The sequence below is a fragment of the Caretta caretta genome, chromosome 10, assembly GCF_965140235.1.
Source record: "Caretta caretta isolate rCarCar2 chromosome 10, rCarCar1.hap1, whole genome shotgun sequence".
NCBI classification, from domain to species: domain Eukaryota; kingdom Metazoa; phylum Chordata; order Testudines; family Cheloniidae; genus Caretta; species Caretta caretta.
In genome coordinates this window covers 70,612,987-70,640,214 of record NC_134215.1, presented here as the reverse complement: position 1 = coordinate 70,640,214, position 27,228 = coordinate 70,612,987, and the positions used below count along the sequence as shown (strand labels likewise).

The 27,228-nt window shown below is 48.7% G+C and overlaps 2 protein-coding genes across 5 annotated transcripts; both read left to right on the top strand.

Annotated features, from left to right (window-relative positions):
• The first annotated feature begins 1,740 nt into the window (after positions 1 to 1,740).
• On the top strand, positions 1,741 to 5,664 carry AEN (apoptosis enhancing nuclease). Its single transcript, XM_048866898.2, has 4 exons — positions 1,741 to 1,811; positions 2,474 to 3,257; positions 3,865 to 4,065; positions 4,693 to 5,664. Exons 1-4 carry the CDS (start codon positions 1,750 to 1,752, stop codon positions 4,888 to 4,890), a joined length of 1,245 nt encoding a protein of 414 aa, XP_048722855.2. The 5' UTR covers positions 1,741 to 1,749; the 3' UTR covers positions 4,891 to 5,664.
• ISG20 (interferon stimulated exonuclease gene 20) lies at positions 1,758 to 22,169 on the top strand. Of its 4 annotated transcripts, none has more exons than XM_048866899.2 (4): positions 1,758 to 1,811; positions 13,329 to 13,566; positions 15,399 to 15,599; positions 21,075 to 22,169. In XM_048866899.2, exons 2-4 carry the CDS (start codon positions 13,336 to 13,338, stop codon positions 21,165 to 21,167), a joined length of 525 nt encoding a protein of 174 aa, XP_048722856.2. In that variant the 5' UTR covers positions 1,758 to 1,811; positions 13,329 to 13,335; the 3' UTR covers positions 21,168 to 22,169. The 4 variants fall into 4 exon arrangements, with proteins under 4 accessions (XP_048722856.2, XP_048722857.1, XP_048722859.1 ...); XM_048866900.2 differs by lacking the exon at positions 1,758 to 1,811 and adding an exon at positions 5,011 to 5,093; XM_048866902.2 differs by lacking the exon at positions 1,758 to 1,811 and adding an exon at positions 8,021 to 8,133.
• Positions 22,170 to 27,228: the final 5,059 nt, after the last annotated feature.

The window sequence follows — 27,228 nt, the reverse complement described above, 5'->3', positions numbered from 1 at the left end:
TGATGCAAGCTACTGGCTTGGACCTGCCTGTAACTCCCACGGGCCTATGTGTTAGAAGAGATACCAGCCCTTATGGTCAAATATCAGAGAGTGACGTTCACTGTCCACACGGTACACTGGGACCCGTTCCTTTGGAGCAAGCAGATTTCGTGTTGCAGGAGAATGCTGGCCTGCTCAGAAAGCTCTGCGCTCCAAACAACCTGGGCATCAGACTACGAGCCCGGCTCAACTTCGCCCAGGTCTATTTTGGACTAATCTGACAGTCCTGAGCAGCGCTAAGGCCCCACATACTCTTGGATCGTGACTACCTTGGGGCAGCTGCTAGAACAAGGTTTGGCCCAGTTCACACAGGGGAGACTAAACTCTGCATTCATTTTAGGTGATCTCTAGGTCTCTTTCTGAAGGAGATGCCACCAGGAACCCAAATCCCATGGTGATGGGCACGGTATAAATACAAAATAGAGCAGAATGGGCTTGTCTACACAAGGAAGTTTGACCAGTTATACTGATGTAGTTAAAATGATATAGTTATACCAGTATAACTTCTCTGTTATTCTTATGATTATATCCTCATATGTTGTACTCTTCTTCCAGTACGAGTGGCTTTTTTAGTTCAACTTAAACTTCTGCCCAAGTGACATAAACCAGATTGGAAAATGCGCTGGACTATTGGACTAAGAGTTCACATGTGTGTGTGTCACACCAGTAGAACGACATCAGTTTAAATCCACATTAATCTTATACCTCATGTAGACAAAAGTGCAAGCTCATTGGGCCAGGGTCCCCCATTTTATTCTATGTGTATGCAGCACGAGGATTACCATGAGGTGGCTGTCCTGGGAATTCTGTGAGGGTGCTTGGTATATGCTGCCAGCTGTCCAGTTTTATGGGCTCATGATTAACCCCGGGGGGGGGCAGTTTTTTGTACCTCAGAGGTGGTGCAGCCCTACCTAGAATATAGCAGCCATGGTTGTGGGTGTTGCTGAAACTCTCGGGAATAGTACTGTAATACAGGTTTCAGAGTAGCAGCCGTGTTAGTCTGTATCCGCAAAAAGAAAGGGAGGACTTGTGGCACCTTAGAGACTAACACATTTATTTGAGCATAAGCTTTCATGAGCTACAGCTCACTTCATCGGATGCAGTGAGCTGTAGCTCACGAAAGCTTATGCTCCAATAAATTTGTTAGTCTCTAAGGTGCCACAGGTCCTCCCTTTCTTTTTACTGTAATACAATTAACCCTGAGCATCATGCCTCTGCTGGCATAAGATATCTGCTGCTTTCTGCTCTCCCCACAGCTTCACTATGCCACAAGGATAAATGAGAGCCCTACCATCAGTGCTCCCCAAAGGGCAACGGGACCAGACTGCTGCGTGCAGGGGAATCTGCAGCAGAGCCCCGGGGAATATTCCCTGCAGAGGTGCAGCAGAGTGTGTGGGGCAATATAACCCGGCCACCCAGCCCTCTCGCGGCCAGGGCCTTGCCCGCAGGTGGGCAGGGACCCCAGGCCCAAGGGGCTGCCGCGCCTACCTGGTCCCCAACGCTCCGATCCAACTGGAGCCCTTGCCCGAGACAGACGCCCAGACGCCCCGGGGAAGGGCGCTCAGGGAACCGGCCCAGCGCGCTAGGAAACAACTCAGGCAGGAGCAAATAGGCCGGCCCCGCCCCTTCATGCAAATCGCATCCTGCCCCGTGCCCGCTGAGCCAATAGGCGGCGGGGGGGCGGAGCGTGGCGGCAGGACTTGCCCGGGCATGTGGGAGCCATTGCAGCAGCTGCTTCCGGGAAAGCCACGTGTGGGCAGCCGGCTCGCTGGGTAAGAGATGCGGGGGGCCGGTCGGGGACAGGGAGCGACCCAGTCGGGAGGGCTGGGCAGAAGGAGGGGGACCCAGGTAGGGGGCAGAGGGCTCGTAAGCACATGATCTCTCTCCTGCTATTCCAGTTTGAGTCCTTCCGTCCCAGGCCAGAGCTGGCACCGCGGAGCCAAGCCGTGGGATTGGGATAAGCGCCAGCTATGGTCGTGCTAGCTCATAACCCCCCACCCCCTTACCCTCTCGTGGCCGTATTACTCCACTATGCCTGGGGTGATCCTGGGGCCCCCAGGCCCGCGTTATGACTGCCGCAGGCTCTTCCTGCGCTCTGGACCGTGGGCCCCGCCCTGCCCTAACAAGGCCTGACTGGGTGACCAGCTATGGTAAACCCTGTGACCTGAAGCAGAGCTCTGCGTAGTTTGTAAGCGTGTCTCTGTCACCCACAGAGATTGGTCCAGTAAAAGATATGACCTTACCCACCTTGTCTCTCTAATATTCTGGGACTGACATGGCTACAACAAGACTGCATGCGATAAACCCAAAGTGGGCACATCATGTGCTATCTCAGCTCAGCTGTGGGAATGGGATAATCCCTTTCAAATCCAGGTGAGGAGCATCTCTACTTACCAGGCACTGACTAACCCTGTGTTGTGGGTATCTTTGGCAGGATGCCTTCTGGCCAGGGTCTAACGCCAGGTGTTATGAGCACAGTGAAGGTCTGTGAGGTGGGGCAGAAGGGTGCCGATGGCCGGTTTCTCGGGTACTCCAACTCCAGAAGGGATCTGTGCTGCCCTCGCACCAAAGGCCACCTGGCTCGCAGAACAGATGTGGAAGATCGTGGCTTGCTGCAGAGCCAGAATAAAAAGAAGAGTCGGAAGCACCAGCGGTTTATGGCGCACAGGGCTCTGCTGGAGCAGAGGGGACTGTTGAGACCCACACTGGGACACAGGACTGAGCCAGTGGCGTTCACGGTGCCCAAAGAGGGCCTGCTAAACAGGGAAGCCAGCAGATGTGGCCAGCCAGCCAGCGAGGCTGTATCTCTCGTGAAAAATCAGTCTGGGGGGGAAGTCCATGTAAAGCTCACAAAGCTCAAGCGGGCTCTGATGCAGTCTCTGCCACTCCCTTTGGAGGGTGCAGGTGGGCAGTGCTCCCTTTCACTTTCTCAAGACTCAGAGAGCAGGTTACCTTTGCCTGGCAGCTCCAATTCCTTGTCCCGCTCGCTGCAGAGACCTGGGAAATGTGTGGCCATTGATTGTGAGATGGTAGGCACAGGCCCTGGCGGGAAGCTGAGTGAGCTGGCGCGATGCACGGTGGTGAACTACAACGGAGATGTAATCTATGACAAATACATCCGGCCAGAGCTTCCCATCGTGGACTACAGGACTCGCTGGAGTGGGATCACCAAGCAACACATGCAGAACGCTACCCCATTCAGTGTTGCACAGAGAGAGGTAAACAAGAGGCGTGGTGTGCATATCTGTACAGTCTGAACAAGGGCTAGATTTTATCCCATCTTTGGGCAGCTGTCAGTGCACTGCTCTGCCAAGTCCAAGGCTGTCACTGTTCTAAGACCCAGTGGCAGGTGGCATGCAAACAACCAGAGTCTGTCACCTGCCCCCCTCTCCTTCCAGGCTTTCCCAGGAGATATTAGAAAAGCAGCATGGTCTAGAGACATGAACGTAGGACTGGGAGCCAGGAACTCCTAGTTTCTAATCCTTGCTCTGAAGCTGGCTTGCTGTGTGTCAGCCTTGAGGTGAGAGATTCTGTATCTCTCTGCATCTTCCCCCCCCCCCCACTTTTCTCCCCCTTCCCCAAATTTCCAGCCTGCCCTGAAACCAGAGGATGCTTTGGAACTGGTCTTCTCTGGGAGATGTAGCCCTGCTTCTTCATTGATTTGTGATTGAATAGCTATTACTGGGCAGTTGGGGTCTGTGACATCAGAGACTAGTTGTGGGGTTAGATAGAGAGGGAGAAATCAAAATCAGTGCAAGGAAGGACTTCTAAGTCCCTCTTTTACTCCCACTGTGATGCCCAACTAACCACCTCTGACACTTCCAGATCTTGAAGATCTTGAAAGACAAGATTGTGGTGGGACATGCCATCCACAATGACTTCCGAGCCCTGAAATATTTTCACCCCAGAAGCCGGACTCGAGACACCAGTCGAATCCCTTTGCTGAACCGGAAGGCAGGACTCCCTGTGAAAGCCAGTGCCTCTCTCAAGAGCCTGGCAAGGCAGCTGCTTCACAAAAGGATTCAGGTAAGGGGCCTTCTGGGAATGGAAAGCAGGATGTGGGGAGTTCTTAACCCCTTCACTGCTGAGATGGCTAAGGCTGCAATTGGATCTGTGTGGGCAGACCCAATGGGAAACCATGTGGGCATAAGAGTCTGCTTGTGAGAGGCAGGATGGCCTATTGGTTAGGGTACAAGTTGGAATGTGAGAGACCTGGGTTCAATTCCCTGCTTCAACACAGACTTCCTATGTGACCTTGGGCAAGTCATTTAGTCTCTGTGACCCTCTGTTCCCCATCTGTAAAAAGGGGATGATAGCACTGCCCTGCACCACCAAGGTGGGAGAGTAAATCCATCAAAGATTTTTGAGGTGTTCAGGCCCAAATGCTCAAAGGTATTTAGGCATCTTGCTCCCATTGACTTCAATACCTCTGGGCCACAGATACTGTGGTGGGGGGGCAGGGCAGAAAGTACTTCAAACAGACTGATGTGCAGATCTGATTGCAAGATGGAGGCCTTGGTGTGTTCAAAGCCCAACAGAATCTGATCCAAACACCACTTATCCACCGGAGCAACAGCACGTTTTGCTGGGAGCTTGGCTCTGGGGCCTTCACGAGCCCTCTCCTCTAGCATGGCCTTTTCTCTTTGCCCTCAGGTTGGCCAGAAGGGACACTCGTCGGTGGAGGATGCTCGGACTTCCATGGAGCTTTACAGACTGGTGGAGGTCCAGTGGGAGCAGGAGCTTGCCAGCTGCCACCCCTGCAGTCCCCCTCACACTCCTACGGACAGCTGCACAGACCACTACATGGAGGACCAGTACTGGCCCAAGGACCTGAATATAGTCTGCAAATGAAATGCTCAGTCTCCATCTTCTCCTTGACGGTTTTTCCTCCCAGTAGCGACATTGTCACACCTTTGGATTTTAAACCGAGAATAGCTGTCTGCTCCAACTTAATCTTTGCTCCCCCAACATTGCAGCTTGGTGGTGGTGTATGAGAGCCTGAAAACGACACTGATCAGTCCAACTGCGTGGCCCAAGCTGGACAAAAAGCAAATGTAGGATGAGAAAATAAGCTTTTAAATACTTTCAGCTTCATTAACTTGAAGTGTTAGTCAGAGAGGGAAATTAACCCAACCCCCCCTCCCCCCCCACTTCTCACCTGCCAATGCCCCTCCCATGTTTGAACACTAGGGAGAACTAAGATGAAATGTGAGGCACGTCTCTGCCCTTCTTTGGCTGCTATGGAGCCTGCATTGGTCCCCTGGTGGCCATCAGTTACACTGCAAAGCATGATGTGGGGAGTCTTGGTTGTGTAGTAGATGCAGAAAGAGGGAGGGGTAGGAGGGCAGCAGGTGCAGACCCTCAATGGCATGGAGTGCTGTTGACTAAAGAGAAGTTCTGGGACCTTGCTTCCTAATTCCCACCACAGATAAACAGCTGCCTGCAACCTTCCAGGCAAGCTAATCTTGTTAGAGCCCTGCCAAAAGGTCCTTTGACCGATGGCAAAGGAAATGTGATTATGCTTGTTTCTCAATGTCAGGGTCAAAATGCAGCTGACATTCCCAGTTCTGTGACCAGAGATGATACAAGGTGTGTTTCTACACTGCAATAAAACCCATATGGCTAGCCCATGTCAACCTACTCAGGCCGGGGAGGGGGCCTAGAAAATGGCAGGGTAGATATATGGGCTCAGGCTGGAGCCTAGGCTCTGGGACCCCATGAGGCCCTTAGGCCCTAATTCTCAGTTGTTCCATTTCAGTCCCAAGTGCAATACTGGAGGGAGACCAAGGTGGCTCTAAACCATTTTTGTGCTCCCCAGACTCCTGGGACAGCAGTGGCATGGCCCGCCTGACTCTCCAGTAGAGCACAGGGCCACTGTAACTTACACTGGGCTTTGTGTGGCTGTAAAGCAACAAATAATGGAGCCCTGAGATCCAAGTCTGGATCAAATGCAATGTCCTGCTTTTCAGGCAGCTTCGCAGTGGGTTTGACTTGACAGAAAGCAGACTTGGCCCCTCTTTGCACAGCTTGTGGCTCCTGGATTAAAATCTATTACATGCCTGGCTCCTTTCAGTACTCCCCACCCATGCTCCTGTGCTGATTCTATCAGATGTAAACCACCTGGGCAGATATAAAGATTATTTCTCTAGGCTGCCCTTTATGTCCCACCACCCTTTAACAGGATGGATGTGTGATGGCAATGTCCTCTTGCCCCGCCTGTCTGCTCAGACCATCCTTCCACTCTGTTTGGAACTCTGGGACTTTAAATTCAGAGCGATCCTGGGGCTCCACCACAGTCTCTGTGTGTTGCCCCTGGGGTCTGTATTTGGGATCTCTCCTTATGTCCTTCCAGAGATGGGGAAAGCTACACACTCCCCTTCCCGGGGGGAAATGTTCCACTCCTTGCAGAGTATATACATCACGCAGAGCTGGGCCCATGTCGGGCAGGGCTGACTCTGCCTCCTAATCAATTTTGGTTCTGAGTTAATGGGCAACTGCACTTTGAAATGATGCAGTGGGATATCCACTCAGCAGGTTCTAACGAAGGTTAATGCCATGCTGCCGTATAGAAACATGACATGCACTCTCCTCTGCCCCAACCTTCCTTCATGTGCCTATGTTTCTAAGTTTTATATGACCTTTGTATGCATACCGCTGAGCTTTGAGCCTGCATCACTGACTCTTCATGGGTTAAGTGAAAGGATCAGAGGCGTGGGAAATGCTTCCAATCTGATTTCTGTGATAGCAATCAGCTGTATGTCTTAAAAGGCTAAATGTTTCTCTGGCAGAGCTAGAACTAGAGTCTTCGTGGTGGGGATTCTGAATTAACCACCAGGAAATCCCAGACAGTGCATTTACCTCCATTCTAACCTGCCTCAGGTGATTGTGTTATGCGTAAGGCTGAGTAACTTCAACTATCTCCAAGTGCACTGATTGTGGAACTGCTCTGCCTGGTGCCCTATCATTGTTACAGATGAAACCCACCCATAGAAATAAGCCAGAGTTGTGCAGTTAACTGGGTTTTATTCAGCCATTGTCAGTCAGAAAGCTCTGTCTATATGCAATATCCTAAGGCCAGTTCATCCCGTAGCCTGTGTGGGCCAGTGACAGCCATGGTGTTGAGGCTGTTCAATGCTAAGAGAAGTTGACTTTTGTTCTCCTCCCCCAAAATGTTTAATTGTTTTGTGGGAGGAGGAAGGGGTACCAGGATGACCATAGGTCTTACATACTTCTAACTATTCAGCTGTGGTATAGTGCTCTGTGGCTGATGGCTTCCTTTATTCTTCTGTCACTGGTTTAGTCTCCTTCTGGGGCAGTTTGAATATAGAGGGTGGGAACCAGCCACCTTGCCTTGGATCACACTCCTTTCTGCTTAGCGATGCTGTGTTTGAAGAGAAGCATGCCTGTACATACTTTCTGTAGTAACAGGCCAAGGAGAAGGCAGATGGTCCTGTCCTGGGGTCTTCCTGTCAGTTTCATACTTGTCCCCACAGTCTACGCAGACCAGTAGGAAAAAAGATTCTAGCCTTGGCTTTGAGGATGCGCCCAATGAAAGTGCTGCACTACAGTCTTCCTGAATGTGCAGTCTCACAGGCTGAGAGAAAGTGTGAGGTTTCCCTCATTCAGTTCACCCCTTGGTGGTTTAATGTGGCCCGACTGAAACAATAAAACTGGAGAAAATTCAGAACCCAACTTCATAGCCTCTTGAGTGAGGAGCTTCCTGTCCCAGGTACCAGGGTTGTGATGAACAAACAAAACCCAGAGTCTCAACTCTATATCTCTCTAGAAAGAGTGTAAAGTGTGTAGTGTGATGCTAGCATTTGACAGTCACCAATCCAGGCACTGCCTGATGTGCACAGACTGTAAAAACTGACTGCAAACAGGTCTCCTAAGACAAGTCACTTTCTATGTAGGGATCAAATCAATAACAACCTTCATTTAAAATGCTGTTCAAAGGTGGGCCTCTGGGGAGGGAATTCCCTGCCTCTGACCTCAGCTGTTCTGAATGCTCCTTGGTGTATGCCCTGTCCCAAACACCTAGGACCTGATCCTATCCTCAAGACAACTTTACAATGGATTCCCCACCTTTAGAAGGTAAGAATGCACCAAATAAATGTATTTTCTGAAACTTTCTTGGGAGAGGATCCCATTGCCCACAAGTTTCTTGGCCACAGCCATAAAAGATGCAACACAATTGTTCCTTGTATGTTCCTCTGATTCAGACATTATAATGGGGAGAGAGATACTGAGCAGTAGTATCAGCTGTTGAGGGATTTTCTGATTGGGCTGCACTAGGGAAGGTTGCCCTATATCTAGTACTTCTCCATTATTGAGAAGCAGCAGTGGTGACTCCTGTTAGTTAAAGATGGTGACATCTAAAGCCTGGTGCTTCTGCATGTTAAAGGAACATGGGTGCCTTGAAATCAAGTCAGGTCAGAACACATGAATCAATTTAGGTTCAAATCCTACACCTGCCAGTACCTGGTTTTACAGTCGCCCTTTCCTCTGTTTACTATGGCTTTCCACTCCCTAGATTGGTGTGACACCCCTTCCCCCCGAGCTTCAGGAGTGCAAGTGTATAGTAGAAATATCCCAGCCTTTTTCAATGTTTGGTGGCCTCCTGTTTCAGGGCTACTGCGTGTTCTGAAGATGAGAAGGGCCCAAGAAGTGCTAAGTATTTTCAGCTGTTCTACCTCAAGGACAGAACAAACCAATAAAAGGTGTTTAAAGAGACTCCATACCTATTCTGGGCGGAAGTGCTTCCCACACCCTAGCCTTCTTCACCTTGCAGAATGAAGCTGGTTCTCACAAATCATGCCTGCGCTCGAAAGAGAAGGAGCATCTTGCCAGAATTACACCCACTGATGCTCATAAAACAAAACAAACTGCCTTGATCAAATGTCATAAGAATGAAGTGAGTTTTGCAAGGGGCAGGAGGCTTGCTCAGCCTTATTTTCCCAAAGCTAATCATTATGTGAGTCATGCATATTTGGTAGGATAATTTTATTTAAAATACACTATGGTTGGTGTTCTGAAGCTGCATCTTTGCCTGCCCTTCCCATCTACCAGAAAAATGCTTTGCTTAAAGGAAAACTGCAGTTATTTTGATGACGGAATTAGATGAGTGCAGAAAAATGAACTTAAATCAGAATATGGAAGGTGAACCAGGCAGGCTCAGTACTGCAGCTATAAATACCTGCAAATATTTCAGGATCTCCATTTATATGAATTGGGAACCTTTATGAGTCCTGGAGGATGCTATCAAAATAATTCTACTATGAAAAACACAGTAATGAGAAGAGGGGAGTAATGTTGCAAAACAGGATTTGTGACTATCTGAACAGTGGTGTGGAGTGACAGGGTATAGGGGTTTTGTTCTCTTTGCCACAAATACTTGTGCAAATAGATTTTTGTTCACATAATCGGGAGGGAAATGGCTCCTCTTTGTGCAAATGCCTGTGTTTGCACATCAACAAAGGGATTTGTGTGTCAATACAAGAATTCACTGTTCAAGCCATAAGTGTTTGGTCCAATCAGGATGTGCAAACACAGCCATATGATTGAGGTGACCAGTTACCCATCACTAATTGTGAATAATCAGAGATAGTTGAAAGAAGTAGCCTACAGCAGGTTATTCACAAACTGAAATCTTCTGTAACGTGACAGACTAGAATGAATAATTTTACCAAACTGTTTGCAGACAATTCAGCATCAGGAAAAAGAGAGCTACGTTCAGACTTTTTTTTTAGAGTAGTTTGCCTGGTACATGGTTTTAGATGCCTTAAAAATCCGTACAACACAGATCTCTCAAGACAGAAAGATCTGAGCTGCAGAACCATGTACCCTGCACTGACCTCCACCTTTACTTCTCTGGCTTCAGAAGATTCAGAGGGAGCCTGAAGAGTCAGAAAACCCTTGAAAATGTTACAGAATTTGTCTAAAAAGAGCTGTGAAGATCTGCAGTCCTTTTTAGCTCTGGCTGTGGTTCTTGTGTTCCTTTCTCAGTTCAGATCACCAGCCTTGAGCTGGTGCTGCTTCCTCCATTATTTTGATTTTTAAAAAACAGTAGGATGTCTATAAGACATCCTAGTGATTTAACCATATTTTACATTGTATCATGGGGTTAGAAAATAGTTAATGCTCCATTGCAGTTTTTCTTTAAAATCTGTTAACTCAAACTTCAGTTTCAATGTTTTTGGCATGCTAAGGTAACCACTGTTGCCAAAGTTAATATACTGAGTAGGTGTCTGGCTTTGGTTTGACGTGGAAGTTTAGTGTGTCAGTTAAACCAATGACCATTAATCACAGGACTCCAAGGGTGTTAAGAGCCTCAACCAACAGGCTGTCTTGGTAATGCACTAAAAGGTGCCACGTTATCTCCCAGGTGCATGCAGGAGATATGCAGCTAGTTTGAAACTCAGTGATTTGCTCATCACTTATATTTGCGTTCTTTTCAAAAAGGGACAGTGGAGAGGATTTATCTTGAAACCTGTTCTGATGTCCCCTCCCCAATGTTAATTGCAACCTGTTTGCTGTAAGGAGGGAAAGTGCAAACACACAATGAATGAGGTTGGGGGTACAACAGATGCGGAGTGCAGAGTAGGCTGATTGGAAATTGCATTACCTTGTGAGTAAAACAGAAAAGAGTCCAATCTTCTGAAGAAAGTGACTACCCATGAAATGGGAGTCTTGCCATGAACTTCACTAGGGCCAGGATCTCACCCAAAGTGTTTGTTTATGCAGATCCCAGGGTCACTGTGTGCGTGAGAGAGATTGCAGGCAGAGAGTAGCTGCTGCAGGAGAGAGCGCAGGCAGGTAGCCAGGTAACAACTTGGAGAGCACATGGTCTCCCTAGCAACTTGCTCTTGGCTCCACCTGGGCATAATTAGACCAGAGCTGGAAGAGAGAGATTCTCTGGGAAACTACAGGGTCTCTAATTCACCTGGCAACAGATAGCAGAATTTCAACTGGGGGATATTTAAGAGTCATCTCCAGCACCCTACGGAGCTCTACAGTGAGGCTTGCAGCTGTGCTTCCCTCTTTCAATAAAGAGGCACAGCACACAGACAAAAGGTGCCAGCATAACCTGCTTCACCTTGAGATAACTAGCCTTTGTGTTGGGCCGAGCTAGAGTATATTAACTCATTGGTAGTACTGCCAACCCCCCAAAATTCAAAAACCAGGGGTCAGGCCCCACAGATCGTGGGATTGGCTTAAAAATGGTTACAATTTTTTTTAATTTGGATTATTTCTGTTTGCCGTGTGGTTTTTGAGACTTCAGGGAGTGCTTAGGCTCAAAAATGAGACCCTTTTCCACAACCATGAAGGCTAGTAACTTTTTCTAGTGAAAGCTGAGATTTTCACATACTCGCTTCCGGGAGCTGGAGCTTTAAGTACCAATAAATTGAGAGAGCTGGCAACAATGCTTAAAGCAGCATATCTAAGGCTGGCCCTACGCTAGGTTATAAACTCCTTGGGGCAGGCAATGTGTCTCCCTCTGTTTGTACAAGATTCAATAAACAATCTGCTGGTCCCTTGAATGCTCGGCTCTCAAGGTTGTCGTCTGAACTGAACACCGCCCTGGGGAACCGCCTGTGGCAAACAATTCTGCCCTGGCCCCTGCTTGGGTCTAGATAAGATCAGCTAACAGGCTGTTCCCATTTCTAACCTGTATGATCTTTGCTCTTGTAAAAATCCCCAAGCAACCAGTGTCTGCAGTGCAGCAGAGTAGTGGAGTGGGAAGGACTCAACTAGAAACAAGTGTCTACTTTAGCTGATTGAAACCTTTGTTTCCTGGGAGACTGGCTGCACTGACTCTCACAGGTGGGGACTTTTTGCATTTGTTCCTGTCGGGATTGCATATATTTAACTCCTTAAGGAGAAACTTTGCTTACCCTAAAAATGCTAAACATGCATTGGTCAGAGCTAAGCTGTGCCCCAGACCCCCAGCTCCTCTGAGAGGCCATGGGATGCTTTGCTTGTCCCCAGGACAGCTGGGCCATTTTTCAGGTGGACAGGATTTCAAGGTCAGCTAGTATTAGGGACTGTCTTTTTGTTCTGTGTACAGAGCCTAGCGTAATGGGGCCCTCATGACTAGGGCTCCTCGGTGCTACTATAGTACAACTAATTTAGGAGGGAAGGAGGCGGTTAAAGGTCTGTCCATAAGAGAAACCGGTGGAGGGATGCGTCACAGTGTGTTATAGTGGAGGAGTGGGCAGTGTGAGCAACCCGTTGCGGGGAGTGAGGCCTGCCAGTTGGGCAATGGCACTATGCAGCCTCTCGCTGAAACCCTGCAGCATTCCCACCGTGCCAAAGGTCCTCGCTCCTGATGGCAGCGAGCTGCCTTTGGCATGCCGTTCTTACCCTTACTCGACCTCCACCCTCCCCTGCCAAGGGCCCTCTAGCAAAGGAGTCTCCTCTCCCCTGCAAAGGTCAGGCGTCCTCCACAGGCTGGGATGGGCCGATGCAGGGTTACAAACCAGGACTAGTGCATTGGCCTGGGCGGCGTAGCCGTGTCGGTCCCAGGATGTTAGAGACAAGGTGGGTGAGGCAATGTCTGTTATTGGACCAACCTCTGGTGGTGAGAGAGGGGGCTGAACTGGGAATGGGGGAGGAGCTGGGACTAGAGGCAGAGCTGCTCTGGGCACGAAGAGGGAATGAAGGCAGAGCTGGGCTGGAAGCAGAGCTGGGGTCGGAGGTGGGGTGGGCTTTGGGCAGAGGGGGGCTGTGGGCAGAGTGGGGCTGGGTGGTGCTCCCTCCCTGCCCCTTGTGGGTGCTGGCCTGGGTCCTGGCATGTGCCCTCCCTAAACATTCCTCTGCACCCCTCAGGGGGCATCCCTCACGGTTTGGGGACCACTGATATAAATGATCGGTAGAGGATCTCCTGCATGGGGGTCAGGGAATGTGCTGCAACTGTGTGGGTGGTGGGGACAGTGTTCATTGGGGTGACCCCATAGAAAAAGAGTCTCCCTCAGACAGTTACCTTGCTACTGAAAAAGGGTTATACAGTGAGGAGCGTCTTGTCTGAAAAGTGCTGGTGTTTCCGACGTGGGGGAGAGAGGGAGGTCTTTCTGGCAGAGTGAAATGGTGATTTTTGCTGCACATGATTCTAGAGGGATGTGGAACAATCACTGTGTTTTTACAAAATGCTCCTGCAATGCCTTGTGTGTTTTCTAAGGGATTGAAGCACATTCACGCTTGCTGTCTCACGCTCACTGTAACACACACACATCCACACCCAGTCTGCTTAGATTTATTGCACATGCTGTTTTGTGTAATCTTTAAACCAGGCTGAAGATGGTGGAGCCTTCTGACATCGTGGCCCTGGACTGCGAAATGGTGGGCATGGGACCATTCGGAACTGAAAATGGATTGGCCCGTTGCAGCATCGTAGATTACTACGGCAACGTGGTCTATGACCAATTCATCCGACCAGAAGGTGTTGTAACAGCTTTCAGGACCCCTGTGAGCGGAGTTCGTCCAGTGGACATGGAAGGGGCCACACCATTCAGGGTTGCCCGGGAACAGGTAAGAGGAATCACAATCCAGCCTTGTCCAAATGAAACACTTGGCCTTTTGTTGGGCAGAGAGTGGCATTCCTCTCTGAGTTCTGTCCTGGAACTGGCACCATGGCATGGCTCTAGATTCATCGTCCAGCGCATGTGTCAATGTGTCACTGAACACTCCCCGCCCCCTACCACCCCGATATAGTTTTCTAGCTGAAATCTATAGAAGGTCGGGCCCAGCTGGTGAGGTATGAGGCTGACCGACCAGTTTGGGGACATGTTTATCTAGTTTGTACAGTAACTACGTCAACAGGAGTTGATGCTGGCTGCCACACACTTTCTTGTCGCTGCTGTAGAAAAGCTAATGAGAATAATCCTGGTTGCAGTGACTTGTGGGTTATTTAGCTGTTTAGGGTCACTGCTGAAGCTGCCAGCAAGGTGGCTTGTGTTTCCATTAGTTCAGTTAAAATGGGATCCTGATCCAAAAGAGATTAAAAAATAGATAAATGGCACAAAAGAACAGGGAGCACGTGAAAGAAAATGCTCACAGTAAACAAAGGTAGGTGAATGTGCTGTCTTTGCAGATGAGGGACTGATGACGCTCTGTAGAACCCCAGGCTAGGCAAGCAGCCTTCCTCAATTGCCAATCCTCTCCCTACATTCCAGGCTTGGCTCAGCCTGGAACAGACACCGCAAATCACATACACCACTAGACTCATTGCATGTGGGTTACCAAACTGCCATCAGATGGTAATGACTTTCCGTCACTAAGGCATTGATACTTTGCTTGGAAAGATTTTGGTTTTCAATGTTAAATGCATACAAGGTATTTTTATCAAAATTAGAGATCCTCCCTCACAGAGCAAACCTGTGATCCAATTGGTGATCCTTATCCTATGACGATTATAAATTGGTATTCTAGTAGCACCTAGGAGCCCTAGTCCTAGATGAAGACTCCAGTGTGCTAGGCTCTGTACAAACATACAACAAAAAGTTCCTAATGCTGGTTGACCTTGAAGTAGGACTCTAGACCAATGATTTTCAACCTTTTTTCATTGCAGATCTGTAAAAAAAATTTGAATGGAGTTGCAAACCCCTTTGGAAATCTTAGACATAGTCTGTGGACCCCACGTTGAAAACCACTACTCTAGACCCACACTGGTCATGGAAATTGTTTTCACCGTGTAGTGTGGTGGCCAAAGTTGAAATACAGGAAGCTACAAACTAAGTCTTATGGATATGAGCACTTACAGGCCCTCTGACTGATACTGCATTTAAATAAGATACCGACAAGAAAGGGGAAACATTAAGCAAAATAAGTAATGCAGAAATAACGATAAAATACCACACGCTAAAGAAATGGAATTGAAAGAACATTTCTAAAGTGCTGCACATTAAAATGCCTCAGCGTAGGTGATGTTCAGATTTACAATTGTGATTTGTCTTGAGTATCAGATATACGAGAAGGGGCAGGTTTTCAAAAGGGCACAGCACCCATAATTGGGCCGAGGTTTTCACTCATTCAGTGCTGTTGAGTGCTGAACCCTTTTTGGTAATCTGGGCCCAATTGTGGGTGGTGAGTGCTTCTGAAAATATCACTTAAATGCATGTGTTTCTGTGTGAGGCAAAGAGAAAATGTCAGAAGCCTTCGGCAAGCATAAGTCTTTCAGAGATGGGTGCATGCTGCACCTATCCTCGTCTCTAAAAAGCCCAAAGCCCCGGTTCTGAACAGTTCCCCGGCCTTTGGGAAAGTTTGACTATGATGACACAGGTAAGGCCCAACCGTCAGGTGCTTCTCTTGGCCTTTGGGGCTTTTTCGTGGTGTGAGCATTGCTTCGCTGCCGCCTTTTCCAGATTTTACAGATCCTGAGACACAAGCTGGTGGTTGGCCATGATTTACGCCATGACTTTGAAGCACTGAAAGAAAACATGTTGCACTACCGGGTCTATGACACGTGCAATGACCGGCTGTTGAGAAGGGAAAGCGGGCTGGGAAACTCCAGGCGCGTCTCCCTCAAGGTCCTTTGTGAAAAGCTGCTCAAGAAAAGCATCCAGGTAAGGAGGAAAATCACGCCGGGGCTAGTGGGTCGAAAGGGCTGTAGCTGGTGAAAGGGGTGTAGTTTCCTGATGACCCAGTCTGGCTAGTGGAAGAGAATGGCAGGCTGGAGTATTTGCTATGAACAGCTTTACAAATGTAGTCCCTTTGCTGCTTAGCGACTCATTCAAGAGCAAGTGTGGAGTTTCTCAGAATGTTCGTGAATATTCACCTAAGTGTCAATGAATCGCTGTTTGCGTCAGATAGCTATTATCTGCATTGTTCTATCGCCTGAGTCACATGGTGGTGTTTCTGCTCCCTGATTGGATGACTGAACACTTTTTTAAGCAAGAGAATGACAGGTAGTGAATGTGTGGAAGAATATCCATTATGCTAAATTTCATGTCACTTTTAAGATTTGCAAATAAGTGGCTTTCATCCAAATACTCCCGAATAATGACTAATAGAAGCCCAGGAATCCTAGCAATGCGAACTCAAGGCTCTTATAAAAAAAATTTTTTTTTTTTTTTGGTCAAATTAGCTTTTCAATCAGCTGCAATAGCAGGTAACTGACGAGCCTGTCACTGAAGTGAATTTTAACCAATGAGGGAAGGTGAGGTGACACACAGACATTTATTTCTGTCTAGCAACATGTGACGATTCCAGCTGAGCTCTGCTTTCACATCTTTCTTATTAAGCTTTTTTCCCTTTAATTCTGTTAAAAAACATTTTTCGTAGAGGGGCACCTTGCAATTTGAATCCTATAATGGATCATCCCCCTGACCTTATGTACATTCCTGGCAGCTTTTCCTCTCCCACAGGTGCTTGGATGTGGGGGAAGTTAATGGAACCATCAAGATATGCATGTGCCTCCATCCCCAGTCCTGCAATGAGCTCCGCTCCTCCCCGGTGCCCCACTATTACAGCTGCACACTCGTATGTCTATGGACTTGCCCATTATTAGAGTCAGTGAGGCTGCATGTTGGTGCAGGGGTCTGTCTGTGCAGAGCTCGCTGCAGGATCACAGCCTTGCTGAGTAACTGCATGATTTTATTGTTCCACTTGTGCTTCCTTTCCCTTTTACCTCCTCTGTCTGTTTGCATCCTTCGCTCACTGTGTATGTCTAACTGTACCCTCTCTGGGGCAGGGGCAAGGTCTCTGCTTGCTTGTTTTGCGAGGTGTCGACTCTAGATCATTCTTGGGGGCGGGGGCTTGAAACAGCAGCAGCAGCAGCAGCAAAGGGAGACAAGTGCTGACTCTGAGCTGGGAAACTCATCTCCCGGGATTTGTCACTAGTGACCTGTTGCCTCCGATTCCCTGGCTCTCCTGGTCCTCTGATGGAAGTGCTGGGCTATGGATTTTCTGATGCACCCAAGTAAACTCTAGCTCTTGTGGAGCTGTTATTTGTATGGGGCCTCCAGTAGGGGATGGTGAGGAGAGGATCTGGAGTATTTTACAATGCTCAATACGATTTTCTTTTATCACAGTTCTAGCTTTAAAAGGCTGGACAAAGAAAACCTTGCAGTGCAGCAACCCCAGATTCCTGAGACTAGAAATGGGAGCTGTCTATTTCTATTACAGTAGCCCTTAGAGCAGGGGTGGGCAAACTTTTTGGCCCGAGGGCCACATCTGGGAATAGAAATTGTATGTTGGGCCATGAATGCTCACAAAATTGGGGTTGGGGTGAGGGCTCTGGTTGCGGGTGCAGGCTCCAGGGTGGTGCCAGAAATGAGGCATTCAGGGTGCGGGAAGGGGCTCCGGGGTGGCGTGTGGGGAGTAGGATGCGGGGTCCAGCTGGGGGTGGGGGAGTAGGGTGGGGCTGGGAATGAGGGGTTTGGGGTGCAGGAGGGCGCTCTGGGCTGGGATCAAGGGGTTTGGAGGATGGGAGGGGGATCAGGGCTGGGGCGGGGCGTGGGGAGAGGCTCAAGGGTGCAGGCTCCAGGTGGCACTTACCTCAAGCGGCTCCCAGAAGCAGTGGCCATGTCCCCACTCCAGCTCCTATGTGGAGCCGCAGCCAGGCGGCTCTGCGTGCTGCCCCGTCCGCAGGCACTGCCCCTACGGTTCCCATTGGCCACAGTTCCTGGCCAATGGGAACTGCGGGGGCAGCACTTGGGGCGGGGGCAGCATGCAGAGCAGAACCCTACACGTAGGAGCCAGAGCGGGGCCATGCCACTGCTTTTGGGAACCGCGTGGAGCGACCCCCGACCCTTCTCCCCGGCCAGAGCGGGGCAAGCCCCAGACCCTGCTCCCCAGTGGGAGCTCGAGGGCCAGCTTAAAATGGCTGGCGGGCTGGATCCAGCTCGTGGGCCGTAGGTTGCCCACCCCTGCCCTAGAGGTTCCATTGTGCTAGGTACATTCACTACCTGTCACATAATGAAGGACAGTTCCTTCCCTGAAGAGTTTACTGTCTAAATAGACAAGACAGAGGAAGAAAGGCTTGTAATCCCACTTTCTAGATGGGGAACAGAAGCACAGATTAAGTGGGTTGGCCAAGGCCACACAGGGAGTCTGTGGCAGAGTCAGAGGTAGAACCCAGGCGTCCTGCGTCTTGGCCCTGTGCCTTCGCCAGATGAACGGCCGCCTTGTTTCTGTTGGGATTGCAAATTTGAAGGCAGAAAACCTACAGTCAGTTAAAAATTAAAATCACAGGAGCCTTAATAACCTGCTTGGCCAGCAGAAGCAATAGGTGTGAGCTAAAAATGAATAGGCACATCTGCCGGTCACTTAGCACTTCAGCTGCTGGTGTGTGTGAACTCCAGCAAAGACCCACTGATTGGTTGCAAGGAACCATTTTCACCAATGAGAGGGATTGGTGTGGCCTAGCAACAGCCTTTCCCTAATGAAAACAAGCCACTTAAACAATGTGAATGTCTGCAGATAAGAGAAAATGGCAAGATCCTCTCAGAAAGTGCCCAAACCTGGGATGCAGTGAGTGCCCTCAGCTCCCATGGACGTCAGGAACTGAAGTCGATGGGAGCTGGGAGGACTTGGGACTTCACAGGTGCGGGATAACGGAGGCAGAACCACTAATGCATCCTGCAAGGTCACTCCAGTTCCTCCTATCAGCCTCTGTGCGCCCAGAGCTGAATGTTAGCAGCACAGGAAGAATTCTCCAGGCCGTGTAGAAAAGAAGCGAAAGCTGGTTGGGAGCTGTCTTGCTACAACACTGAAGCTTGTGCAGCACTGTGGGAGAAACGCACCTCTCTGAGCCAAAAGCGCACTCTCCTCTTGATCAGAACACGTGCAGCCCGATGGATGAGACCCAGACCCAGATGCCACCAGGATGGCAGAAAAATGCCCAGAGCAAAAGAGAGTTCACAGACCTGTAGGAGCTCAGGGCATGTCCAAGACACAGCCCTTGATGGTTTTGGAATCAAGCTGGGTTAAGTGGGAATTGGACCAAATATGAGAACACCCAGCAACAGTCTGGGGGTTGCACTGCAGGTCGTGGCCACCTTTTGTATAAGCAAATTATTGCTCAGCATTCCTGTCCCCAGGCCCTGGAAGTGATCATCTGGAACTCTCTTCATGGGAAGTAATAGCACTGATGAGCTAAAGCAGGGGACCCACGCTAACAGAGCTGCCTTTGGGCCCTGTCCAGGAGAATCTCAGTTTTAACTTAAAACAGACAATTTCTAGTCCTTTTCCTTGTGCAAAGGTTTGAAAATGCAACTGATGTTAAACTGATGCAAACCAATGACTACAAATGAAATAAATAGACAAGCAGGTTCCATGCTGCAGCATTAAACCGGAGAAGAAGGATCTAACAATCCTTTGCCTGCAAAACACCCCCCGATCCTCAGCCCGGCTCTGGGCACTCGCCTGTGACTGTCACAGGCAGAAACTGGTTCTGTTTGGAGGTAGCCAACCACAAATTGTTTCTGACCAGCCCCAGAATGCCTTGGCCAGCTCTGCTCATTAGTGTTCAGCCCCCTGAGTGCTTGCTGCAAGGGGAACTCCCCTCCTGTGTCCTGAGGGACCCATGTAGTCCCTGCACCATGGATGCAACTCAGGAGCAGGAGAGGGGCCAAGCTGCTGCTGTACAGAGTGGGGAGACTCAGTCCCCTGACTCCCCAGCAGCCGCCCCACTGCCAGAGACTGCAGGAAAATGCACCTGCCCCTGCTGTCACTGTGAAAATGGATGTTGGGTATGGAAGCCACCTAGATGTAGCAGGGAGGGGAAGAGGTGCAGAGCTGGAGAGTGTAGTGCAGGGACTGATGGTGCTGGGAAAGAGAAGAATGTTTTGCCCCACATCTCACTGAGGGTGGAGAAACCTTGTGGAAAGAACCCCTCGTTCATGTTTTGGCGCCACTGCTCTGAAGACCATGAAATATTGGGGAGGAGCTCTATGGAGTTTGTGAATGTCTGGGAGAACTGTCAGGCTGGGCCCTGGAATTAGGCCGAGGAGTCACAACCTTTGGGCAAGTATCTACTGTGCAGTGGGTGGCATCAAGCTAGTGTGGGGAGAGCTGGAGGGAATCCTGCCCTGCCTCATCGGGATTTCTGCTCTTGGCAGAAACAAGAGCCAGCTCTGCACCAACTGGCACCTTTATAAACACAGTAATAAAATAATCACAGTGTCACTCGGCCTGGCTGTCGAATGAGTGATGCATTCTAGGGACTGCAGAGAAGTTGTTATGGGGCTGACGCGCTAATCACAGAGCTCATTTCTATGCTCGCTACAGATTGTGGCGGAGACTCTGGAGCGCTGAGCTCTGGCTTGAGCTTGCTGAGAGCCAGTCCCATTTTGCAATCCCAGCCTGGCACCTTCTCTTCAGGCATCTCTGCCTGGAAATGGTTCTGCCTGGAATTGTATCATTATAGAAATGATACAGTGCAGTCAGCATTAACCTCCCTGGAAACCAGCATGGAAAATAGAAGTGTGGAGCTGATGGCTCCAAGGCGAGCAGATGGGAGGGCCTAGGACCAGCGGGCGAGAAGGCCACATGCTGCATACTAAAGGGCACACAGACTCCTACTGAGAGACTGTCTGACTATTCCCTCCACCCTCCCTGTATTTTCCTTTAGTAAAATCACTCTGGTCTGTTGCTGTTTCAGGAGGGTGCAGGGTTCCTGCAGGGAATGTTGCAGCATCTAAGGCTCCTCTCCTTTATCCCACCTCATGATCAGAACGAGCACCCTCCCAGTCCTGAGTATCAGGATTTTTCCACTCTTTGGGGAACAGCTGGACACCATGAGTTCTACTCTCCCCTTGATACATGTGTGTAATTCCCATTCGGGGGCAGGTACCTGGTGCAAAGGGAAGAGAGGATAGGACCCCTCCCAATCCAGTATAATACTGCCCTTGGGTTGTGTATGTGCCTGGATGCCACAATGATCCCTCAGCCAGAGACATAATACACAGCTGAGGGGTGCCTTATTGTCAGCAGGGTTGTCTCAGTAAAGCCTGGAATGTCCATCTGGAGACCTTGATCTTTCCAGGCTGGTTTTGCTTGCACTACGTCACTCTTGGGGCCCTTCTTTTGTTTTACAGACTGACAGAGAGGGCCACTCCTCTGTGGAAGACGCCAGGGCGGCCATGGAGCTCTTCAAGTTTGCCAGATCAAAAGGGGATGGCTCCATTTAAGGGACTTCTTGCTTTTCTGTGTCTCATCAGGTCACATGTGCAGCTGCGCTAAAGGTTACGGGACGGGCTCCTAGTAACATGTCCAGTGATGATCTTGTTATGGGCTGAGTGAATGTCCCATGTGGGTAGGGTGACCATATTTCCAAAAGGGAAAACAGGACACCACATGGGGCTGGCCCAAGCACCCTCCCCCATCTCCCCATGGGGCTGGCCCTAGCTGCTCACCTGAGCCCCTGTCCCTATTCAAAGCTGGGGTTGCTGCTCATTTGAGCTCTGTCTGCCTGCCACTCATCTGAGCCCTGCCTGCCGCTCGAGGCTGCCGCTGCTCACTTGAGCCCTGCCTGCCCCCTAGGGTTGACATTGGGAGGGCTGCCCTTTTGCAGGGATATGACCCTTTTTCTGCAATATAAAACCACCATAATATTGCTCAAGAATCAGAGGGGTTTTGATCACCCCCGGGTGATGTGCTGTGGTCACTCATCTTGGATATATGTGTAGAAATACAAGCTCAGTATGGATAATGAACCCATCGCATTAGTCTTGAGCCAACCATCCCATGGGTGCCCAGAGCTTCTGGTATGACTAGCTGCATAACTTAGGCTCCATATGGAATAAAAGCTAGAGATCCTTAATGGCTGGTATAGGAACTAATATGTAGTGCTAAAGGGTCTTGTGAGTGTTTTGAAAGAAGTATAAACCTGCCTCGTGAGAACCGGGCAGCTGTGGATTGAGGCTGGGAGTCAGGTGACTGAGTTCTAGTCCCCAGCTCTGCCACTGAAACACTGTCCCATGTTGGCCCGAATAATTCCTGTGTCAGCTTCTCCGTCTGTAAACGGGGAGGTAGGGAGCGATGATGCTGCTTGCCCAGCTTCGTGAAGTGCTTTCAGGTCTCTGGACATGAAGTGCTATAGAAGTCTGATTATTGTTATAAATGAAGCTCATGGTCCTTGCATTGCAACACAATGTCTTGAATAAAAATAAAAGATGCTGTGAAAATCAAAATATTAACCTCTCTGCTCCTTTGACTGGTGCCCTCTTGACCTTAGTGGGGCAGGGGCATGCAGACACAATGCCGATAAGCCCAGGATAAGAACCCAGACTGATGGTATCTATCTGGTATATCGTCCATATGGATAGGGGCAGATCCTCCAAAGGTGTAAATGATCGTAATTCCATTGTAGTCAATAGAACTATGACAGTTTGCACCAGGGGAGGATCTGACCCATAAATTAATACTTTCTTTCTCCCACCTTTTGTCTGTCTTTTATATATTTAGATTGTAAGCTCATGGGGACAGGGACTGTCTCTTAGCATCCGTTTGTACAGTGCCTTCCACCAGGCACCTTTGATTTCTGGTGGGTCCTCTAAACAACACTGCAATACAAATAACTAATAAGGATAGATTGATAGATAAGGGCAGGAGCAATAGGTGACTATTCCACCACCTGCATTGCTGAATACCCAGCCCTTAGTTACACAGTCTTCTGTTTTATTTCTACCAGCTTAGGGATTTAGGGTCATGTTTGTAGAGTTGTTCACTAGGTGGTGCCCTTAGGCTGCTTATTTTTGTCTATATCATACCTACCAGCTAACAGATGGGTATATTTTACACACCTCTGGCAGGCAGCCATTTAGAGGAGAGACTGAGTTTGCCGGGGAATGTTTTAGGATGGTACAAATGTATCTGAGCAGAGAGAGAACCTAAGCAAAGTACCAGCCTTTCACTTTTCTGAAGACCCGGATTTGCACGTGACATGGGTCACAAACAAAATGAAACTTGGTCATTCTTAGCCTAGTCCAAGGCTGGCACCATTCAGTTGGGCCCAGTGCAATTTGGATCCATGACCCATGCATCAAGCCACACCCCAGCGCAGCTAAAAACCATGCTTTTTGTACCTACAACTGGGCTAATCAAACTACTCCATACGTGTTGGCCACAAGCACTTTGATTAAAAACAATGATAACACTAAAACTGAAATAACAGTGCTGTGATCGTAGTTGGAAGATGCTGAAACAGCAATATTGTGCCTAGCTTAGCTTGAGATACAACCAGGAGGGGGACAAATATTCATCTAGCAAGGGACTGTTCATTCCCAGGGGATAATTTGCAAAGGGATGCACAAAGCACAAACACAAGGGCAATGGGGGGTGGGTGTTGGCTTTGAGGTACACACTTGTCCACCCCTCCTTTGCAAACTAGCAGCGTGTTCTGGCTTATTCCTGAGGGACATAGTTTAGTTTTTACATGGGCTTTCCTAGAAGCCAGAGCAAAAGGGGTGTCCCAACACAGAGCGCAAAACTTGATTGCTACCCAATTAAAACCACAAACCTGGTCTCTTCCAGTTCTTTGCATTTATTCAAGGTTAAAGTAAATCAGAGTTTACTGGGGAACCGAAGGAGCCTAAGGCAGCAAGGAAAGCCCGGAAGGGAATCGCACTGTGAAGGTGTAAGTTGGAAGTGTTTCCCCATCTTTCTGAGCTGGGATCTCCTTTGCCAGTTCCTAGTGTTGATGGGCTTCACATGGGGGCTGATTCTCCCCCTTCCTGCTGCACTGGTTCTTCTCCAGTGTCTTTCCATGCTGACCTCCCAGCTGCCTTCCTCTCTCTCTCTCCCCTCTACAGCTCCTGCATGGATTTCTGACATTATCCCAGACCCATTCCTCGTGCTGCAGAGCATCCATGGCTCTTTCCTCTGCACGTGACTTTGGTTTTGGAATCCCAGAGTCTTCACTTCCCTGCTTGCTTCCTGGCTCAGTAGCTCCTGACCCCTCCCTCAGACAGTTTCCCAAGGGAAAAGCTTGGGGATGCATCACTTGGGACTTGTGAAGCTAGGTTGGATAAATGGATGAGAGAGAACAATCTTGCATTGACTGGTGAAAGACTGGACTGGCAAGGACTTAATAGAGCAAATAGGGCCCAGCAGAGGTTTCCATCTTGTAAAATCTATGACTCTTCCTGCATTTCCCCCGCTCTCTATATGTGGGGTCCAATCTTCTTGCATTCAGTAGTCAGGCAGGGCAGCAGGTGCTCTCAGCACCATTACCTGATGTTGCCCATCAGCATTTGAATTTTGCACCTTTGCCTCCATTTGGCTCATGTAGACAGACATTGAGTTGCTCAGAGCAGATGAAGCAGGATTGCCCCACGGGTGGAGGTGCAGACACGATTTCCTGAACACAAGGAGTGGGACTCTCAACCTTAAAAAGCAAACACTATCCACCACCATCACTTTTAAAACCCAGTCACCACATTGCTGACATTTGGGAGGACTGGCTCAGGAGGTTAAAAACCCCTAGCTAAGTGGCAATTTTAGCCTTGGCCCGAGAAGATAATTGTTCACTTCAAAAATCTAATGAACAATAGGGCAAGATTGCCAGTCTCTGTGAGGGAGGGGCCGTGGATAGGAATAGCAAGGGATGATGTAAGTCAAGGTTGTGGGACATCAGCTGAGTAGTGTTGGGATCCAGGGCTAGAATAGCAAGGAGTGTTGCAGGTCAGAGGTAGAGTATGTTTGCAATCCCTTCATGGAGAAGTTTGGATGGTTACTGTTTCCACTCACTCTCCAGCTAACCAGTACTGAGAATTTTTCATTTTTACTAGAGCCAACTTCTCCACATTTTTAAAGGGAAAGCCACAATAAACTGAGTGGCAAATTCCACTGAGAGAGTCATACAAGGTCGCTCTGTTGTGACATAATCAGGGCATGGTAGTGTGCCACTTGATCCTTGTGTGTCTTAAAATAACAGAAAGGTGGAAAAGATCAAAGCAAGCACCACATAGGGCAACATTTGTTACCTTTTTAGGATGACATTAATATGTGGTTACGGTCAGAAAAGTCACTCTAAAAACAGTACCCACGATGCTGAATATATCTGTCCCTCAAAAGCAATTTCTGAGTCATAACTGCAGACAGAAACAAGGTTTAGCTAGTTTGGGCCCTGTAGACCCAATATAGATGTGGAAGTGTAAGCCACAAAAGCCATACGTTGTCCTGACTTACACCCCATCCTAAAATCTCAATTCCTCTTGATGAGTGATGTATGCATTAGAAAGAACGCGGCATGAGTTTAATTTAGATCATGCTGGCTGCTCGAGTTCTTGTTTTGACTTGTACAGTGGGCAAAGTCAAGCTGGAAATCACAGAGGTTGACTTATTAATCGTTTGTTTCTGGTAGCAGCCAGACCATACTGGGCACTTTCTGAAGTCCTCACAGCCTGAAGGAAATAAAATGTTACTAACCCCATGACCTTTAGTATGTCAAACCACTGTCCCTAATAAAGAGACGCAAAAAAGGTCAGGTGTCAGTCACAGCCCCCAAATGGGAATATAACGTTTATGTAGGGTCACGGACAAGACAGATTTTCCTCACACTGAAAGGACGAGCCAGCCTAGGCTCCTGCTGCTCAATTTAGTGACTCTGGGACTCTTGTCTATACCCTTCCCCCCTGCCCATGTATTTTGTCATTTTGAGGACAAGGTAGTAGATTACATGTGAAAAAACAAAAAGCGACAATTGCCACTGGGGCTCTTTGTTAACCTTTAAATCAACCACTAGTAGAGAAACGATTAGCCAAACCACAAAATAAAATTTCAGACACCTATTAAAATTATTCTCCAGCTTTGGAAAGATACACACCAATCCTGTGTCTCTGAGTGGGTACATTCCGTCCCCCGGACGCTCCCACTTGAAAGCATATTCATCTCAAGAGTATAAGGCAGAACTGTTCCATAGTGCAAGGAGGCCTACAAATAACTTTCTACATTAAAATGGCTCAGAGAACCTCATTTTTATCCCACAAGTGCAAGTTAATAGATAATCTTGCAGCCAGGTCATATGCTATTGTACCTCAAATAGCAAATTATATATTTTTGTGTTGATTGGCTATTTGGAAGCATCCAACTTAATTTCTTTTACCTTAATACAAAATGCAATCAACCCTTTTCCAGTATGTACTGCATTTAGTATCAGGGTGTCTTCTGTATGCTGGGGATGCATTTTATAAAAGGATATTGGCCATGCGTTTAGTAATATACATGGAACATTGTTTAAATTATTCCAAAGCTGGCTGCTTCCTAATATTTATTTTAAATATATATCAGGGTATAAAACCTATGGGGAATTTTATTCAAACAGGTGAAGCCATTTTAAAGATGGCCTCATATTTTGAATGTCCGGAAAACTGACCAGTGTTGTGTATTTGGATGGGTTTTGTAAATATGAAAAACGTTCCACAAAGCACCATATACTCCTTGGAAAATATATACTCCCTCATGGAAATATTTAAAATTTGAAGGGATTTGTAAGCTCAAAGAAAGCTTCCAGCTTATCCCAAATTATTCCATCCTCCAGCCATTCAACACACATTGAGTGGAAGGGCTGGATTCCCCCACAACATGAAAGACTGGAGGATTGTTCCTGAGAAGATAGATTAGCAAACACAACTGGTGCGTCCCCAGTTACTGGGAATTAAATGCGCCTTAAATCAAGGCAAAGACTCCCTCCTAGGGAGTATGTGTCTGAACTGTATGAACCAGGCCTGAACTACACAGGCATCTGCCCAGCACTCACTGAATTCCCAAAGTCCTGATTCAGCATAGGCTGGTCTCAGTGTGTAAACTGGGATGGATTCTTCGGGGGCTAATCTCTCCTTTGGTTATTCCAAACTCCTGGTCAGGAACTGGAGGGGAAGACCCCTCTCCCCAGACAATGCAGTCAGATTCACCTTTATAAAACAGGGCTGGCTAGTGTCACTTTGGCCTGCATCCCAGCTGAGAGCTCACACAGTCAGGTAGGCCACTGCGGTTGCTTGTCCAACCCTCTCCCCAGCCGCCTCCTGGGAACTACTGCACATAGGTGGTCTCTGTCTCCCCTCTTAAAGCTCCCTCTGTTGATGCTGGGCAAGCACAGAGCCCTGGGGCCCAGGGAGGAGGAGGTGGTCAGTGGTGGCAGCAACTGCTGAGAGGGGCCAGGGCTGGAAGGGGACAGAAGTGGGCAGGCTAATGGGGAGAGGGTTAGAATGGTGGAATCCTCCTCAGGTTGCTACTATCCACCCATTCCCC

Bases quoted from the DNA above. Each gene is read 5' to 3' on its own strand.
- AEN (XM_048866898.2), top strand. From the start codon at position 1,750: ATGTGGGAGCCATTGCAGCAGCTGCTTCCGGGAAAGCCACGTGTGGGC. The intron at 3,258-3,864 runs GTAAACAAGAGG...TGACACTTCCAG, and splicing joins TCAGTGTTGCACAGAGAGAG to ATCTTGAAGATCTTGAAAGA. The intron at 4,066-4,692 runs GTAAGGGGCCTT...CTTTGCCCTCAG, and splicing joins TGCTTCACAAAAGGATTCAG to GTTGGCCAGAAGGGACACTC.
- ISG20 (XM_048866900.2), top strand. The intron at 13,567-15,398 runs GTAAGAGGAATC...CGCCTTTTCCAG, and splicing joins TCAGGGTTGCCCGGGAACAG to ATTTTACAGATCCTGAGACA. The intron at 15,600-21,074 runs GTAAGGAGGAAA...TTTGTTTTACAG, and splicing joins TGCTCAAGAAAAGCATCCAG to ACTGACAGAGAGGGCCACTC.